Source organism: Lissotriton helveticus, chromosome 11 (genome assembly GCF_964261635.1).
Source record: "Lissotriton helveticus chromosome 11, aLisHel1.1, whole genome shotgun sequence".
Classification (NCBI taxonomy): Eukaryota; Metazoa; Chordata; class Amphibia; order Caudata; family Salamandridae; genus Lissotriton; species Lissotriton helveticus.
In genome coordinates, this window is record NC_136072.1 from 6,910,694 (window position 1) to 6,929,337 (window position 18,644).

The 18,644-nt window shown below is 46.0% G+C and overlaps 1 protein-coding gene across 3 annotated transcripts in view; it reads right to left on the minus strand.

The window, feature by feature from the left end:
* Positions 1 to 18,644, minus strand: part of LOC144791804 (putative cation-transporting ATPase 13A4) — a 362,855-nt gene that overhangs the window by 307,515 nt on the left and 36,696 nt on the right. For all 3 annotated transcript variants that reach the window (XM_078666578.1, XM_078666579.1, XM_078666580.1), the window contains exon 3: positions 3,320 to 3,493. In XM_078666578.1, coding sequence (XP_078522704.1) covers positions 3,320 to 3,493 — 174 coding nt within the window. The remainder of the gene's footprint in view (positions 1 to 3,319; positions 3,494 to 18,644) is intronic.

The window sequence follows — 18,644 nt, forward strand, 5'->3', positions numbered from 1 at the left end:
CGACCCCTGCCCACACCACGTCTTCAACAAGGCCGACTCCACCATCGCACCCCAACTCCGGAACATCATCAACGCCTCCTTCAACACCGCCACCTTCCCGGAGAGCTGGAAGCACGCCGAGATCAGCGCCCTCCTGAAGAAACCTACAGCGGACCCCACCGATCTCAAAAACCTCCGCCCCATCTCGCTCCTCCCTTTTCCTGCTAAAGTCATCGAGAAGATTGTCAACAGACAGCTGACTGCCTTCCTCGAGATGAACGGATCCCTCGACCCCTCGCAGTCCGGCTTCAGAGCCAACCACAGCACCGAGACCGCCCTCATCGCAGCCACCGACGACATCCGGACCCTGCTCGACAAGGGGGAAACAGTGGCCCTCATCCTCCTGGACCTCTCCGCTGCGTTCGACACGGTCTGCCACCGCACCCTAGTCCAGCGCCTCAGCAACATCGGTATCCAAGAGAAGGCACTGGAGTGGATCATCTCGTTCCTCGCCGGAAGAACTCAAAGAGTCCGCCTCCCCCCGTTTCGCTCCGAGGCCACCGAAGTCATCTGCGGAGTCCCGCAAGGATCTTCACTCAGCCCCACCCTCTTCAACATCTACATGAAACCTCTCGCAGCCATCGCACGCCAGCACAACCTCAACATCATCTCTTACGCCGACGACACCCAGCTGATCCTCTCCCTCACCAGAGACCCCGACACCGCCAGAACCTGCCTACACGAAGGGATGAAAGACGTCGCCGAGTGGATGAAGGACAGCTGCCTGAAACTGAATTCGGACAAGACGGAAGTCCTCATCCTGGGATCTTCGCCCTCCGCCTGGGACGACTCCTGGTGGCCTGGGCACCGCACCCAAGCCAACCGACCACGCACGCAACCTGGGCTTCATCCTGGACCCCTCCCTCTCGATGACCAGACAAGTCAACGCTGTCTCCTCATCGTGCTTCAACACCCTGCGTATGCTTCGCAAGATCTTCCGCTGGATCCCGACCGAGACCAGGAAGACTGTCACCCAGGCACTCGTCACCAGCCGACTGGACTACGGAAACGCCCTCTACGCCGGAACCACAGCCAAGCTACAGAAAAGACTCCAGCGCATCCAGAACACCTCCGCCCGACTCATCCTGGATGTCCCCCGACGCAGCCACATCTCCAGCCACCTGAGGAACCTGCACTGGCTCCCCGTCGACAAGAGGATCACGTTCCGGCTCCTCACCCACGCACACAAGTCTCTCCACGACCTGGGCCCCAAGTACCTCAACGACCGCCTGACCTTCTACACGCCCACCCGCCAGCTACGGTCTACCAGCCTCGCCCTCGCAGCCATACCATGCATCCGAAGAGCCACCGCCGGAGGAAGATCCTTCTCTTACCTGGCTGCCAAGACTTGGACCTCCCTCCCCATCCACCTTCGGCTGACCCAGGACCATCTCGCCTTCAGGAAACAAATCAAGACCTGGCTGTTCGAGCAGTAGCATACCCCTCCCCCCAAGCGCCTTGAGACCCTCCCGGGTGGGTAGTGTGCTATACAAATGGCATGATTGATTGATTGATTGATTGATTGATTGATTGCTTATTTAGTGTCCCGCTACCTGTTTTCTATGTGGTGTGTATGATGAGCAGTTTTAAAGACAGAGCAAGTCCAACTAACTCACCCTACTTCACCATTATGATCAGTGATCTAGCCTTTTTAATACATGAATTTGCATAGAAGGATTGAGATACTTGTATTTTTTTAGGACATTTATTATACCCAACAATTTTCTTACCGATCAAATATCTTAATTTGTACGCCTAATTTTAATGTTAGAAAAGTTGCACTGATTGCATTGTTTTTTAATATGTTTTACTTGTGCTTTTATGGCCTTATCAGGACGAAATAAAGTATCTCTTGAACTTGATTAATATTTAACATAAAACGTTATTACTTTTTTACATTAAAAGCATATTTTTTACTTCTCTCTACACTTTAAGAAATGGGAATCCACAGTCGAGTTTGAGATGTCCCTATGGTAAATGTATCCGGAACATTTCAAATAATTTATTAAAATGTATAATAAATCAGTAAACGTTTGCCAATTTTCCTAGGTACTTTCAACCAATTAATGGATACTACAACTACTTGTACTACCTTGGACCCTCTAGACTTAGTGGAGAGGCCCCCATAAACATAGTAAATGGTGCCAATCTGCCTACCACCAGCTCAGCTCTGTCAATAGACAATGGAACCGAATCTTCTAATTCACGACAACATTTTACCCCATGTTCGTCCATTCAAAATGAATACTGAGGGGCCCATTAGGATGTAGGGCAGATCGCCACCGCCCGCATGGCGGTGGTGATCCGCCCTACATCCTCACCCGCCCGCCACCCATTGCCCCCCGCCATATTAGTATGGCGGGGCATGACTGCGGCGGATGGGAAGACCGTCTGCCGCTTTTCCGCCCGGTCAACGAGTTGACCGGGCGGAAAAGGGTTTAATATGGTGGCGTGTCTGTTAGACACCGCCAGCCATATTATGATGGGTGCGGAAAGATGCGCCCCCACAGAAAGGCATGCGGGAATGGACTGCGGGGGCCCGTTGCAGGCCCCCAGGTACTCTGGAGGGTGGGGGGTGCACATGGGGGCTACCTATGGTACCCCCCAGCAGTTCCATGCACAACATGCCTTCCTGGCATTGTGGCGGGCGGTGCTGAATGCACCGCCTGCCACAATGACAGGAATGCAGGATGCGCCCGCCACTGTGGCGGGCGCATCCTAATTGCCCACACGGGACCCCTGCCCTCATGGTGGGCGGTCGCAATCTCCGAAAGGAAGACAAAGTCCGCCCACCATCCTAATGACCCCCTAAACATTCAAACTGAACAGTCAACTCCAGTAAGCATGATGGCAATACAATGACCACATGCTTTATACCATGTTTTCAGCTGAACTCTGTGAAATGTGATTGTTGAACCAGACAGATCACACATTTAGCAGCTGTTTAAGGACCTGGCTCTGTCCCTGTCCTCACAAGGATGACTGGGTTTCACTTCTGCTCTTGCTTTAGTGTGGATGACCTGCCCCTGTCATCTCTGGACAGTTCCAACATTTGCCTGTCAATGTAAATAAACTTCTTTCTAGCACCAATCTAGTGAAGAATACACCCAACAACCTAGACTGAGAAAAACTTAAACAAGAACGTAATATGCTTATAAACTCTGAGCATGCTACTCCTCTTGATGATTTATTTTGAACCCCTACCTACATGGGTTTGAAAGTTCACTTTACCTCTCATCGTCACAATTTTGCAGATAAGGTTTAAATAAAATTAACGTACTGTGGTTCGAAGTAAAATAACATCAGCTTCTTCTAAGGTGCAGGGGGTGCAGTGAGCCCAGACGTCCCACTCTGGCGTCCAATAAAAGAACAGCCTCAGGAACCCGAGAGAGAAGATGTACCCAAGGAGGCAGGCGATGCTGTGACACGTCTGTGTCCTGAAGCCAAAAAGCTCCTAAGAAGGACAAATAAAGGATACTGAATCATTAAACAGAATTTGATAAGGCTGCCAATCAAGGGTTACTGGTCAACTCCAAAGGTTGAAGGCCTAATTAGCTTTCCCAAGCTGTACTGATCAACAAAGCATTCAACTCTAATATTCATACAAAAGGTGCATATATACAAAACAATGCTCCATCTAAATTGTCTAAAAAGATTTTACAGTCAGTTCCTAAGGGTCACTCATCAACTATTCCTCAAGACACACTGGCCCACCTTCAGAAGGGTAGTCATGGAACTCACTCTACAAGAATACAAAAAACATATTGAGGTTTTATGGGTGATTTTAATATGCTGATTTTGCAATTCAAAATGTGCCTTCAATTTTTTTCAAAAGACTAAAGTGTCTCCCTTCAGTTACACGTTTGTCTTTTAATTGTGTTGTAGCTGTTTTTGAAGAGTTCATGAACACCCTAAAGTTCAGGGCCTAGCTCTCGGTGGAGCAGCAGGTGCAGTAGCACTGGCTCCCAAAAGCGCGAGGGCTTCTCTGAACCCTCACTGTTGCTTTATTTGTTACTCAGACTAAGGGTACTTCTATCCTAGTACTGTTAATGTTTTTTCAGATTGCTTTCTCTTAGCCATAACTTGCACCTCAAATATTTTCATAATCCTAATATTTTAAAGTATTGCTAACAAAGAGCAATTAATTGCACAGATATCCCATTCCTAGGGCTAATACAACAGAGCTATCCCTATCATATAGAGTTGACAATGCAGCTCTGCACCTAACTAGACATATCAGGAGGGGCAGATTGTGTATCACTCTGCTGGCACTGGCCAAAACATTGTGAATTTGAACATACCCATGGGTGACAAGTTTTAAACTTTCATGAATGTGGAGATAGACAAACAGGGCTCAATGTGAGGGTGCGTATCTAGAACATTTGTGTAGGGAAATGTTGCCATGAATATTATCTACAAAATCTTACCCCAATGGAGTTATTACTAAAATATTTAACAATTGGATGATATTTTATAAACAATGTCATCTGACACAAACTTTTTTTGACATGAATTATGCTTATGGTATTCTGACACACAACCAACTAGGCTTTGCAAGATCAATAGTTTATACAAGTTCTGCTGCTTTTCCCTGGCCTTTGGCAAGGGTTTATTTTGATCACAATAGTTAAACTGTGCAGTGATACCTTTGAGGTGGAGTTTCCAGAGGCAGCCATGGAGCCAAAAGCACAATGTGTGTTTTAAATTACAAACATATCCAAAAATTGGAATCTGGCTAAATGGTCAATGAGTACATTCTCAGTCAAAATTTCAAATTTACAAACATCTGTAGTTCTGAAAGTCTAATTATTCTTTTGTTAATTTATTAGTACCATGTTTCAAGGTCTTCATTATTTTGCTTTTGCAAGGGTTATCACCTTTTTCATTCTCAAAACATTTTTATAGAAACTGTATTATATCCACCATGTCCATTCTAGTGCTTTAGTTTTCAAGTTGCGTCTTCTTCTTGTTCAGTTGTGAGAGGAAAGCATCACTTTTACTTTTGATGGCTTTGAGATGCCCTTCAACCACACAAAGATTATTTTCATGTAATTAACTGTTTCAGACACACCTTCCACTTGTAACTTGTCCTTATGTCCCCAAGTCCCCGGCCGAACCCAGAGAGTCAAGCTCCCACTGTTTTCCTCGGCACTTCTAGAGATCAGTTGTGCGTTCCCCGGGGCTCCTCAATGAGCCCTACCCTCTTCAACATCTACATGTTTCTGTTTGCAGCGATCGTCAGAAACCACACTCAAGATCATCTCCTATGCCAATGACAACCAGCTGATTCTCTTCCTCACTGACGAACCTGCAGCCGCTAAGAGAAACTTTCACATTGGGATGAAGGCAGTAGCCGCCTGGATGAAGGAGAGCTGCCTCTAACTCAACTCTGACAAAACTGAAGTCCTCATTGTGGGCACCTTCTCATCAGGCTCGGAGGACTCCTGGTGGCCCGCGGTGCTCGGAATCTCCCCCCACACCCACTGACCACACATGTAACCTCGGCATAATCGTCGACCAAACGTTCTCCATGAACAGCCAAATCAATGCCGTCTCATCCTCTTGTTTCCACACACCCCGCATGTTTGAGAAGATCTTCAAGTGGATCCTGACTGAATCCAGGAGAATGGTCACCCAGCGTTTGTCCACAGCAAACTTGACTACAGCAACTCACTCTACACTGGTGCCACCCAAAAACTCCAAAAGAAACTGCAGCGCCTCTCCAGACTTATCCTGGACATCCCCACTGCAGCCACATCTACAGTCTCCTGAGAGACATTCAGTGGCTCCAGATCAACAAAAGAATCACCTTCAAGCGCCTCACACATATCAAAAAAGCCCTCCACAACAACGGACTTGCATACCTCAACCACCACCTCTTCTTCGACATACCCACCAGACATCTCCTCTCCTCTCCACCCAACTGGCTCTGACTACTGCCCCATGGATCTGCAAGACCTTGGCTGCAGTAAAATCCTTCTCCTACCTCACCGCAAGAATCTGGAACTCCCTGCCTCTGGATCTCAAGCAACCACTGTTACTGCCTCAATTCATAAAAGACCTCAAGACCTGGCTCTTTGACTGAACTGCAGAACTTACCCCTCCCCCCCAGCACCTCAAGACCCTAACAGGTGATTAGTTGCACATTACAAAAACCCTGATTGCCCTCGTCTTTTGAAGGAGCTTCTTCTTGGAGCTTGAAACATCTTCTGTGTCCGCAGGTCAGCGTGCCTTGTTTTGTTCTGCCCTCCATATCATGCCACTAATCAGAGCCAATGGTAGGCTACATGAGTAATTCAAGGTATAATGTAGTTATAACTACCCAGTCTGCAATATCATATAGCTGTGGGAGACCAGTAGGTCAATGGCAAAATTAGTAGGTTGTGCACATGCGCACTGAAGCATATCTCAGAACAGTAGAAGCCACTCTACTATTATTATTATGAATATTAATTTTCAAAAATCAGCTGACCTAGGCAAAGCTACTATTCCAGGTTTCCCCAAAAAGATCCCTTCTGACTCATCATACCTTTTAATTAAGAATGTAATGTCTTTTTCTAACACTTATTAATAAGAGATATCAGATTGAGCTCCGAGGAGAAGGGCAGATGGTGGGATTCCTAATAAATGATCTTAAATGAGAAAATCCAACGTAAATCCTGAGCTGTGACCCCTTAAATGGAATCAGGTCTCAGCAGAACATTAGAGCATTCTCAACAACTGAAGTTTGTACATTTATGGAGAAAAGCTGGTGCAGTCAGTGCAGCACATCACAAAAATCCCACTTATTTTATTAAACAAGTATAGGCTCTTCAGCGGGATATACCACAGTGGCCAGGTGCAGAACAGCACAGTGTCCTCGCTTTTCCCACTGCCCTCTATTTTATTACAAAGCCACAAGCATTCACTTAGCACAATAATACATTTGGGTGACCTATTCATATTTAAAACAGACTGTTTCTTGTCAAAGAGGGTTAGTTTAACAGGTCTCACTGCAGGTTTAAACTGAAGCAGTCAGGTCACATTGGAAGGGGAAACATCCTTTACAATGCAACTTTTACCACGCAGTGCCTTTACGACGCAACTTTTACAACGCAAACCATTACAACGCATTGCGCTGGGGGGCGCTCTAGGATAGGGAATAGGTTTAATTTACTATCCAACACCTTCCCTACTATCCACGGGGACTGGAGTTGGAATAGTAAATTAAACTATTCACTATCCAGTGCCACAAAGCACTATGCGTTGTAAAGGCATGCGTTGTGAAAACAGCGTTGTAAAGGCATTAGTGGTAAAAGCATGCGTTGTAATGTCATACATCCCATTGGAAGGCATAAAGCCTAGTGGATGGCACAATCCGTGATGCAGTCCAAAGATGACATCCAGTTTTCATGCCACTGTGTAGTTTCTACAGCAGATACTACAGCTGTACAGAAAAGTCAACTATGTCAATCAGGATTTAGCCACTTTTTGCATACAGGTTTTAGCGGTCAGAACACATGCACTGTGCACTAGATGGCACTGCCCCTGTGTGCAGAGACTAAAATCCAGAAATAAAAGTTAGTATAACAAGTAAGTATAACCACACAAAAATGAGCATTTTCTTACACATATCCCTGACTAGATTTCAGACTAAATTCACTCTCATTTACCTCCTTAAGTGCTGTGGCTTACTATGTCAAGTGCTGAATCCTTTTTTACTCAGTTTGGGCTTAAGTCAACACAAACTTCTCTGTAAAAGGGCAAATTTGGCAATTTTTTTTCCCACATGTTGGTGATTCTAAAGGTATCCAGGGAATGTGGATTAGCTTGGAGGGAACTAAGGAAATAGTCTAAAAATAATAAATGTTGGTGTTTTTAAAACAAAGGGGAAAATGTGCTGTGGAAGAATTTTATTTTGTTTTTCTCACCATAGATTTTTTTTTGGGTGTATACCTAATAGCAGTTTGTAGAATAAACAGGTATAGAAGTCATCTTTGAGCCAGTAAATCTACACATTTCTAAAAGAAAGACAAATTCAGCAAGGGATCACTAAAGTAGAGCGCTAATTGTTTTCTCATAAAGCTCATCGTTGAATTAAAAAGCTAATGAAAATAAATAGAAAACACGGAGATCAGTGCAAATGTTTTCATATGTAATCCTTCGCCAGATGACTGGATTACAACATTTTTTTTTTTACTTTGATCAGACAATTCTGATCACAGGGGCCGATTCACAGAACTAACTTAAGACAAAATCCTAAACTTACTACTTTTGGTATTCATAGAAGTTAGGATTTTGTCTTAAGTTTGTCTTAAGTTTGTCTTAAGACAGACTTAAGACAGACTTAAGACATACTTAAATTAGGATTTTGTCTTAAGTCTGTCTTAAGACAAACTTAAGACAAAATCCTAACTTCTGTGAATTCCAAAATTAGTAAGTTTAGAATTTTGTCTTAAGTTAGTTCTGTGAATCGGGCCCACAGAGATAGGGTCTGTTGGTCTTCCAGACAAACAATACTTCGAGACAAATGTAAATGTAAATGTAAAATGTTGTATGTGTAAAGCGCACGGCTGCCCACGCGACGGGGTGTCCCGGCGCTGCACTCATACCGCTGTGGAACCCTTCCTGGCTTTTCCATGTGAAATGTCCACTCCTGGGCACCCCCCAAGGTGAGGCCAGGTATCAAAGCGCTGCTGGGGCCGTGGTGGAGATTAAGCAAGCTAATGCCCAGAGTCACAGAGTGGGACCCATGATTGGACGAGGCACCGAGGCGAGAATTATCAGGTCCGGGGAGATTGAGCCCAAGACCCGCCGAGGCGGGAATTAAACCCTGGTTTCGGGCCAGACCTCTGCATCAGGGTCTGCCGCTCTAACCATTGAGCCACACTTCTCCACGCTTCTCCACAACAACTGAGGTGCAGCTTACAATGACTTTCTATTGTATATTGATCATGCATTTATTATTTTATTTTAGCTGTTTTATAACGCGCTCTATTACTACCAGAGTATCCTGGCGCGAAAAAGGAAAACCAAGCAGGTGGCCAACAGAATTGAGTTATATAAAAAATCTAATAAGCAATTCTAAAAAGATACGTTTTGAGTGCCTTCCTAAAAGGAACAACATTTTTGATCAATCTCAAGGATAGGGGCAGAGTGTTCCAGGTCCGCGCTGCGAGAACAGCAAGTGACTGGCCTGCATTCATTCATTCATTTGTTAAATCTGATGATTGAAAAATGGGTGAGTATGGAAGCTATGCATTTTCTAAATGTGCACAAGAAATAGAGATTTTGTTTGTGTCATAATTTTTTATTGAAACAAAAATACTCAACAGGGTTACTTTGTAGTACAGGGAGGAAGAAACAGTACTATCAGATGCTACTAAGGGAGGGGAGGGGCGAGAATAAAAAGGGGATGGGGTGGATGGGGAGGAAGGGGAAAAGGCACAGGGAGATGGGACATAACACAGAAGAGTTAGGAGGACTAGCTGGCTTGGCGCTGGGTGTCTCCCCGGGTAGCAATTGTCAATGAGCCGGGGGCCATGGTCCCATATGAGTCGGGGGAGAAGTAAAGGGTCCTAGTAGCCGGCCACTGGAGTGAGCAGAGAGAGTGAAGGCGCAACCTCCCTCATGGGGCTGAGTGGATAGTTAGCCCTTCCACACTTGTTTGCTATACATTAGGGGGGTGGATTGCATGCTGGGGGGGGGGGGAAGCCTTGTCGTGTAAGGCTGAGGAAGACCGTAGTCCGCTGCCAGGGAGGAAAGGGAGAAACCCCAAGGGGTATACAGGAGGGGTGGTGGGGCATGTGACGATGGCAAACTACCTAGAAGGCACCCACCATACCTCAGGGTCTGGGGGAGTGAGAGAGGAGCAGGAGGTAAGAGGGGGTGGATAACAGAAGGAGGGGTGGTAAACATGGGGGTACAGGAAGGGGCAGGGAGGGAAGGGCAGGGAAAGGGAAGGAGGGGATGGCGGGTGTTGGAAGGGGTGCTGAAGGGACAGGAAGGGAGGGTGAAGGCCAAGCCCTGCAGAGGGGACTGAGGCTACAAAAGAGAGGTGGGATGGAACCGTGTGTGGATGATGTGGCATGGGCGGCCTGACATGAAACCTCTCAGGGAGGAACCTGGGGTTGTCTGCATGGTCATCAAGTGAGCTGGGCCCCTGCGCACCAGGGGCCTCATTTATGAGGCTGTGCTTCACTTTTACGCCGCCGGTGCGTCACTTTTTGTGACGCACCAGGGGCCTCATTTATGAGGCCCCTTGCGCCATCGGAACGTCACTTTTTGTGACGTTCCGTGGCACAGCTGCCTGCGTGATATTTATCAGGCAGCACTAGGCCACTTTTTTTGGCTCAATGCTGCCTGATAAATATCAGTCCCTTTAACGCAGTGTTCTGCATTAAAGGGGCGTGCAACGGGTGTTGCTGGGGGCGTTCCCAGCAACACCCATGGCCTTTTGACACTGCCCCGGATTTACGAGAAATCGTAATTCTAAGGCAGTGCCAAAAGCTTACGCCTCCCCAGGGGAGGCATAAGGGGGAGGCATAAGGGAGGCGCAACGGGGAGAAACATCTTTATTTCTCCTCGGGTTTCCTTTTTCTATGTGTGCGGCATTCTGCAGCACCCATAGAAAGAAGAAAAGCCTTTTGTGATTATTTTTGTACAGGAAGGTTTCCCTTCCTGTACAAAAATAATAATCCCCGTAACGCAGGCACCCTTGCACCATTGTGCAAAGGTGCCTGCGTTGGCGCAGGCAGCCCATTGTGCGCCGGTGCAGGGAAAAGGACAGGAATGCACCGTATCTTATAGATACGGCGCATTCCTGCCTTTTTCTTTTGCCGTAGGGAAGCGCAGCAGGAAGGCGTGCTGCGCCTCCCTACGGCCAAACTTCATAAATGAGGGCCCAGTGGCGTAAAAAATGTGCCTTGTTGCGCCATATTTACAAAGTGACGCATCTAGGTAGATGCGTCACTTTGTAAACCCCTGCACTACATTATACCTGCGCCAGGTATAATGTATGCAAGGGGGGCATTTTGACGTAAGAAAGGGTCATGGAAGTGACGCAGTGAAATCTACGAGATTTCACTGCGCCACTTCTAGGATGCAAATGCGTCAATTTCTTACGCCTGCCTCACAGCAGGCGTAAGACTGACGCAGGCCGCATGTGAAAGGACACATTGCTGGAGTTGCGTTACTTTTGTGACACACTCCAGGAATGCGTCACTTTTGCGCCATACAGATACGTCAGAAATGCTGACGTATCTGTAACTCTTTGCGCCATGATGCGTCATACTGCAAATATGACGCATCATTGGTGTCGCAAGGAGGGCGCAGTGAAAAGTGACGCATCGCTATTTTCACGCAGCCATGCGTCACTTTTCATAAATGAGGCCTCAGGTGAGTAACAGGTGAGGGGAGAAGTTAATATCTCCCACCTCATGGTATGAAAGGAGTGGGCAGAGGAGTTGGATTTACGGCTAGGGCGGTGGACCTCGTATCTGGGGAACTGAGTTCGAGTCTCTGCAATGACGCTCAACATCCTGTGATTCTGGGAAAATTACTTAATCGACCCGTGCCTAACAAAAATTATTGTCCTCATGTAACGCAACTGGTGCTATGTAAAGCGCTCTGATACCTGAAACCTTTGGGTCAAGTTTGCGCTATAAAATACTCCATAAAATAAATAAAATAAAAATGGGACGTCTGGTAGGAAGGGGGCCCAGATGTGCGTGAACACTTCCGCCTGGTCCTGCAAGTTCTAAATGATGCATTCATGCAACGCGGTCAGTATCTTCGCCACTGTCCAATATTCCTATAAGGGGTGGTTGGATGAACTCCATTGCCGGAGGATACAGATCTTGGCTGTGGCGAAATCCTTGTGGAGGAGGCAGTGACACAGGCGAGAGAGCTCCAGGGAGTCTCTCCAAAAGAGCCGGATTGAGGAGCATTAGCAAAGAATGTGGGTGAGGTCGCAATGGGCGTCCGAACACCTCCAGCAGGCTGTGTGAGCGCGGAAGCTGGCCCTTATCAGTTTGATGGGGTCCAGTGTAATTCGTTGCCCGGGTGTCCATGTCAAGGGCATCCAGGATGTCCACCCAGTTTTCATTTTCAATGTGGGTATGCAGGAGGTCCTGCCACTTAATGCAGAGGCTACGTAGGAGGGGTTGGGAGAAAAGATGGCTTGTGAGTGTGCTATAGAGTCCTGACTTCCCACCCTTGTGGTGTTCCCATGTGACTAGGTGGTTTACGACTGAGGAAGATTATACTGACCACTGGTGCAGGCCTAGACAGAGTCTCAGGCAGTGTTTTAACAGCAGATAGCACCAGGCTGGCTGTGGATGTAAACCAAATTCCTCTCTTAGCCGGACAAAGGGTTTCAGATCACCGTCAAGCAATACCTGGTCCAGGGTACTTATGCCCACCTCCATCCACTGAGTCCATCAGAGAACCTGGCCCTCAATGTGGATACTAGTGGATGGGTACCCTGCTGGACTTTGTGCCTGGCCTGTAGCACCAGGTATGGGAGGCGTGATTGGGGGTTATGGTCCCCGTAAAGAAGGCTGAGGCCACCGCCACCAGATAGATGCAACCATTCCACTTGGGCCCACTGCGGCGTGCCTGGGGTACCTGGAAGCAAGTATGCCAGTTGCAAGAGGTGGAGGGTACGTGCTTAGTGTTCCAGAGAAGGGAGGCCTAGCCTTCGCAGGAGTGGCGTGTCATCAGTTTGGACGCAGCCAAGTGGGACCTCAAGGAGCCTCACACAAAGGTCAGAGTCTGAGCGTCAATAAGCCATAAGGTGGGTAGAGGCACCACAACAGGTGGCATGCCCAGTGTGTATGTGAAGCGCAGCAGCATGACCATCCTCACCACCTGCACTCTGCCCCACATGGAAAATCCCAGAAGGGACCACTTCTCAAAGTTGAATTTCATCTGGGCAGAGGGTCCAGGTTGTCCAGGACCATCCTGTCCAACCTCTGTTGACTGGTATATCCAGGTAATTAAGTCAAGATGGCTTCCAGCAGAAAAGGTAACCATGGATCGCTGCCGCCCTGGTACCAGTCAAGAGCGGTAGGGCCTCTCTCTTGTCCCAGTTCACTTTATATCCGGACAAGGCCACAAATTCATCAATGACTTCCAATAGAGCCGGTAAGCATCGGTGGAGGTGCGTGAAGGTGAGCAGGACATCGTCAGCGTAGAGATATCTTTTGTAGAGACCACCCTTAAGGAACAAGAAATTGAGTTTAGGATTTGTGGTTATATGTACAACTCAGAATTTGGGATTACCTATATCACCATGATATTAAGAGGGCTTTTTTGCAAAGGATCTTCCTTCTTGCACAGTGGCTTAAATTTACAAGCCAAAAACAGAGCAAATGTAACCGATAATTAGAAATGTTCAACTTTCCTCTATTGCCACACTTCTCCCGATAAAAACAGAAAGCACTTGTGTGGCTGAACATATCCCCCTGCACAAAGACAGGCCTCAAAATGCATGAAGAAATCTAAATGTTTGCCTTGCATCTTTACCATGTTGGCAATGTGGGTAGCTGCATTATTGAGGCACGGGCTTGTTCGTGACACAGCGAAACCTACTAAACCAAGGCATTTCTGATCTTGTCCAATGTGGATGGGCTTCATACCACCTGTGCCCTGCTCAAGGGTGGAAATAGACTCTGGGCAAGGGTTAGGGAAAGGTGCAAAATATTCAGCAACAACCCCTTCCTCACACAAGGGAGGGGGATGTATGACTGCCCTGCCTCATGTTGCCATTGACCAAGGGTAGTTACAAACAAGTTGTCTTGACCAAAGCGTGTGGTGGAACAGTTCCTATTGTTTTAAAGCTGTCCTGAAATTCACAATCATTCAGTTCTATATAAATAAAACACTGCATTGGATTAAATTCCATCCTTGTCTGTGTGTGAGAGAAATTTATTTTGATTTTTAACTTCTCACAAACATATTACTTACCTCTCTTGCACCAGGGGACATCCAAAGTCCACCTTCACCAATGAACTAGAAAGAGCCCTCTGCTCATTGGGCAATGGAGAGAGACTGACGCCGGAGGCAGCTATTTGTTGGCGGTGCACTTCTGGACAAGGGACTGAGAACTCTATTTAAATCTCATCACACTATAGACACTATACGGTGTGTACACACTCATGTAGTGGGATTCAAAATATTGTGGTTCCCCTCAAAGAGCCAGTTCTCCCAGACAAAAATGTATTTAGGTAGCTGCTAGATCAAGACCAACATAGGGGCCTATTACGATGGAGGATTTTCCGCATCCTCCGGGCCGGCGGAAGCCACCGCCGGCCCGGAGGATGCGGAAAATCCTCTGCGGACCCACCAAAGACCCACCGCCACATTAGGATGGCTGGTGTGTCCTGGTTTCCGTCCGCCGCTTTTCCGCCGCGGTTGGCTTACAACCGCGGCGGAAAAGCTCTAATATGGTGACGGTGTCTCTCAGACACCGTCAGCCATATTAGGATGGCCTGTGAAAAATGCTTTTCCACGGCGGGTTTTCAGCCGTGGAAAAGCATGTGTAACTTCACTGGGGGGGCCCGTTGCGGTCCCCCTGGGTGAAGGGGGGGTGGCGGGTGCACATGGAGGGTACCTATGGTCCCCCCTGCATTTGTATGCAGAAATCGGCAGGCACCACATGGTGCCTGCCGCTTTCTGCATACAAATGGAATGTATGCATTTTTACCATTGCGGCGGATGCAGCTTGAAGCCGCACCCGCCGCAATGGTAAAAATAGAGGATGTGACCGCCAGGGTGGCGGTCACATCCTAATTGCACAGGAGGGAACTCCGCAGGCCATGCGGAGGTTCCCTCCTACTCTATGGTGGCGGACGGACTCAGGTCCGTCCGCCATCATAATCGGCCCCATAGTTTCCATAGAGCCTCTATTGCTCATTTTGTATAAATGTAAAGAATCAGCTCACTATTTCCATTTTCATTCAGATTTCTTTTCACCTCAACAGTACAAGTCAGTGAAGAAGCCAGGTTTGTAGTCAGGAGTAGTTTTGGGGGGTTGTAGCCCTGGTGAATAAATTGTGATGGGTTTCTCCTGTCAGCATGTACTACAGTTCTGTGTACCACGCAGACATTTTTAGCCCGTTAACCGCGTCGGCCAATGGACGTGCGCTGCCCTACAGAGGTAGTGTTCGCGACGGCCGTTGGGTGACGCATGCACGCAACGGGTTGAGCATGACTTCATATTTTGTTGTGTTACTTATTATTCGTATCAATGTACTCAAAGGAACATTAGGGATGATTATTTACAAGGGATGTACGACATTACAACGCATGCTTTTACCACTCATGCTTTTACATCGCAAGTTTTACAACGCATACCATTACAACGCATAGTGCTTTGGGGTGCTGGATAGTGAATAGTTTAATTTACTATTCCAACTCCAGTCCCCGTGGATAGTTGGATAGTACATTAAACCTATTCCCTATCCTAGAGCGCCCCCCAGCACAATGCGTTGTAATGGTATGCGTTGTAAAACTTGCGATGTAAAAGCATGAGTGGTAAACGCATGTGTTGTAAAAGTTGCGATGTAAAAGCATTGCGTGGTAAAAGTTGCGTTGTAAGTGATGTTTCCCATTTACAAGTCATGCATTTTAATTCAAGATGAACCAGTAAAAATGCTCATTGCTGGATACAATTTGCAGCTCATGGTACAATTTAAAGCTAACTGGAACAATTATGTTTTTTCAAACTAAAGGAGTTTTCAAGATAACTGAATTCGGCATTTGCTAATTTTAACTTAATATGCTTTTTTTTCTAAAAAAGGAAAGAAACATTTTGTGTAGTAAACTTCTAGGTTAGCAACATTGGAGAAACATCTGTATAGTGAAACAATGTACAATGTACATGCAAACAGTTCACTCTGGGAGGTCTACAATGTAGGGGATTTTCTTTTTCTCCAAAATCCATATGTTTGAGCAAATACAAGCATTTTAATGTCAAAATATTGGTAGGTTTGACCTTGCAATATTTAGCACAAAACCTATAATTCCGATGTCACTAGTCACTGTACATATAAGAATATTTTGACCCACCTTGTATGAGGACCGTAGGTGGTTCACACCTGATACAGCCAATTGCATCTGCTAGATATGGCCATATATGAAGACTAGGAGGCATATGTACAACAGAATGGCGGAGCATGGTGTTAAGCAAAGCTGCTAAAGCCACGCTCCACAATGCTGAAAACGCAGGAATGCACTGTATTTACAAAGATACATTGCTAAATTAAGCTGCTTATCGCCAACGCATGCACCCTTGCAGCATTGTGCAAGGGTGCCTGCAAAGGGTGCCTGAATTGGGGGGAATGATTGTTTATGTGCTGGAAGGTGTCCCCCGATTTGTATCTCCTATGTGCACTGCATTGTGCAGCACACATAGAAGTTGCAAATTATCATTTTTCTAATGATTGTTTATGTGCAGGAAGGGCCTTTAGAGGTGTCAAATGTACTAGTTCCACTGCAACCTAAGCCACATCAGGGAAAATGTTGCACTTTAGAGTGGTCAGATTTACTATTCCCTCTCCAGCCTAAGCAATGGAAGAGAACGTTTTGAAGTTTGGAGTGGCCAGATAAAATATTCTCACTCACTCCTAAGGAACTGCACTGAAGGTTCTGGATTCCAATCTAAGCAAAATTAGCGAAAGCATTGGATTTATGGAGGGTTCTGATTTACCTTCCTCACTCCAACCTCAGCTAAAGTCGGGAAAGTGTCAGACATTAAAGGAATCAAACTCGGTACTCACACTCCAACCTGCTCAATAGTAGGGAAAGGGTGGCAATTCGAAGTATCAAATTTATCATTTACACTCCAACCTAAGCAAAAGTAGGGAAAGTGTTGGACTATGGAGCGGTCACATTTGCTATTCCCTCTCCAACCAAAGCAAATTACAGAAAGTGTTAGATGGTGCAAGGGTCTAATTTACTATTCCCACTCTAACCTAAGAAATAGTAGAGAAAGTGATTGAGAGGGTTATAATTACCGTTCCCATTTCAACTTAAGCTACATTCAAAGTCTCTGGGCCCGATTCACAGAACTAACTTAAGACAAAATCCTAAACTTACTACTTTTGGTATTCACAGAAGTTAGGATTTTGTCTTAAGTTTGTCTTAAGACAGACTTAAGACAGACTTAAGACAGACTTAAGACAGACTTAAGTTAGGATTTTGTCTTAAGTCTGTCTTAAGACAAACTTAAGACAAAATCCTAACTTCTGTGAATACCAAAAGTAGTAAGTTTAGGGTTTTGACTTAAGTTAGTTCTGTGAATCGGCCCCTCAGGGTCACATATTTTATTCCCACACCGACCTATACAAAAGTAGCTGAGATTTACTGCAACGATCCTAATATACAAATATGCACACAGGCTAACTAAATAGATAGAAAAAATATGTAACAAAGGCTCCAACTGGTATATTAAAAAGTCAATTCCTTTAAACATATGTAAAAATTAATATCAAATATCACATCAGATTATTAGTGACCACTCGCCGCAAGAGCTCACACTTGTCGTACACAGAACAGCACTTACTTATCCAACTGAAGATCCAAGCTCGGAGGTCACGTCGAATTGCAAGAGAATTAAATGCAAAACGAGCGATCCAGAAAAACTTTTGCCAGAGGCAAAACTTTGGTGGGAAGAAATTAGGTTGTTGAACGGTAATAGTCTGAAAGCCTGGGAGAATTTTAGGAAAAACGTTGTCCTCGTCAATTTTAAACCAAAATCAGCAAGAGCAACTGTAGTGCCGAAGGACCAATAGGAAACATTGGGGCATATTATCAAGGACAGGCGATACATTATCGCCGCTTTTATCGGCAGGAAACTGCCGATAAAGCGGCAATAATGACCTTGATAATATGCTCTATGAATTCCAATCGAAGCCCATGTCCTTGATAATATGCCCCATTTTTCGGGCCTACAAGTAAGCAAATAATCCAAGGAGGGGCGCCCGGGCCCAACGGCATTCTACCAATGTTATATAGGCAGGAGCCGAATTACTGGGCTGAAGCACTATTGCCTCACTTTAGTTACATTATGGAAGTTGAAAGAATTCTAGATTCCTGGAAGGGATCAATCATCTTGTTGATCTATAATAAAGGCAGTAGGAATGAAGCGAAGAATTCTAGGCTCATTGCATTAATTGATCTTGACGCCAAATATTTTGCGTGCCTCCTACTGGACGAACTTACAGGGTGGGCATCGGGGAAAGCCTTAATTCCCATTAACCAAGCAAATTTCCAAAAATGCATGGGGACAACAACAAACATCCTTGCTCTTTCACTCTTAATAGATGCTACCAAAAACATCAATAAGCCATTATTTGTTTGCTTTATAGATTATACAGCCTCCTTCGATAGCATAGACAGGAGGAAGCTCCGGGCAAAATGATCTGGTTTCAACATAGCCCCAAACCTCCTGAGTCAGTTAATTCTACTCCACTCCAAGACATGGATCCAAATAAAGCTGGGGACTGGTGACGGCTTATCGAGGAAAATACCAACCACTAAGGGGGCTGAAGCAGGGTTGTGTCCCTGCTCCGACCTTGTTTAATCTCTTTACGTCTGATTTTACAACAGAGCTAGACAATTGT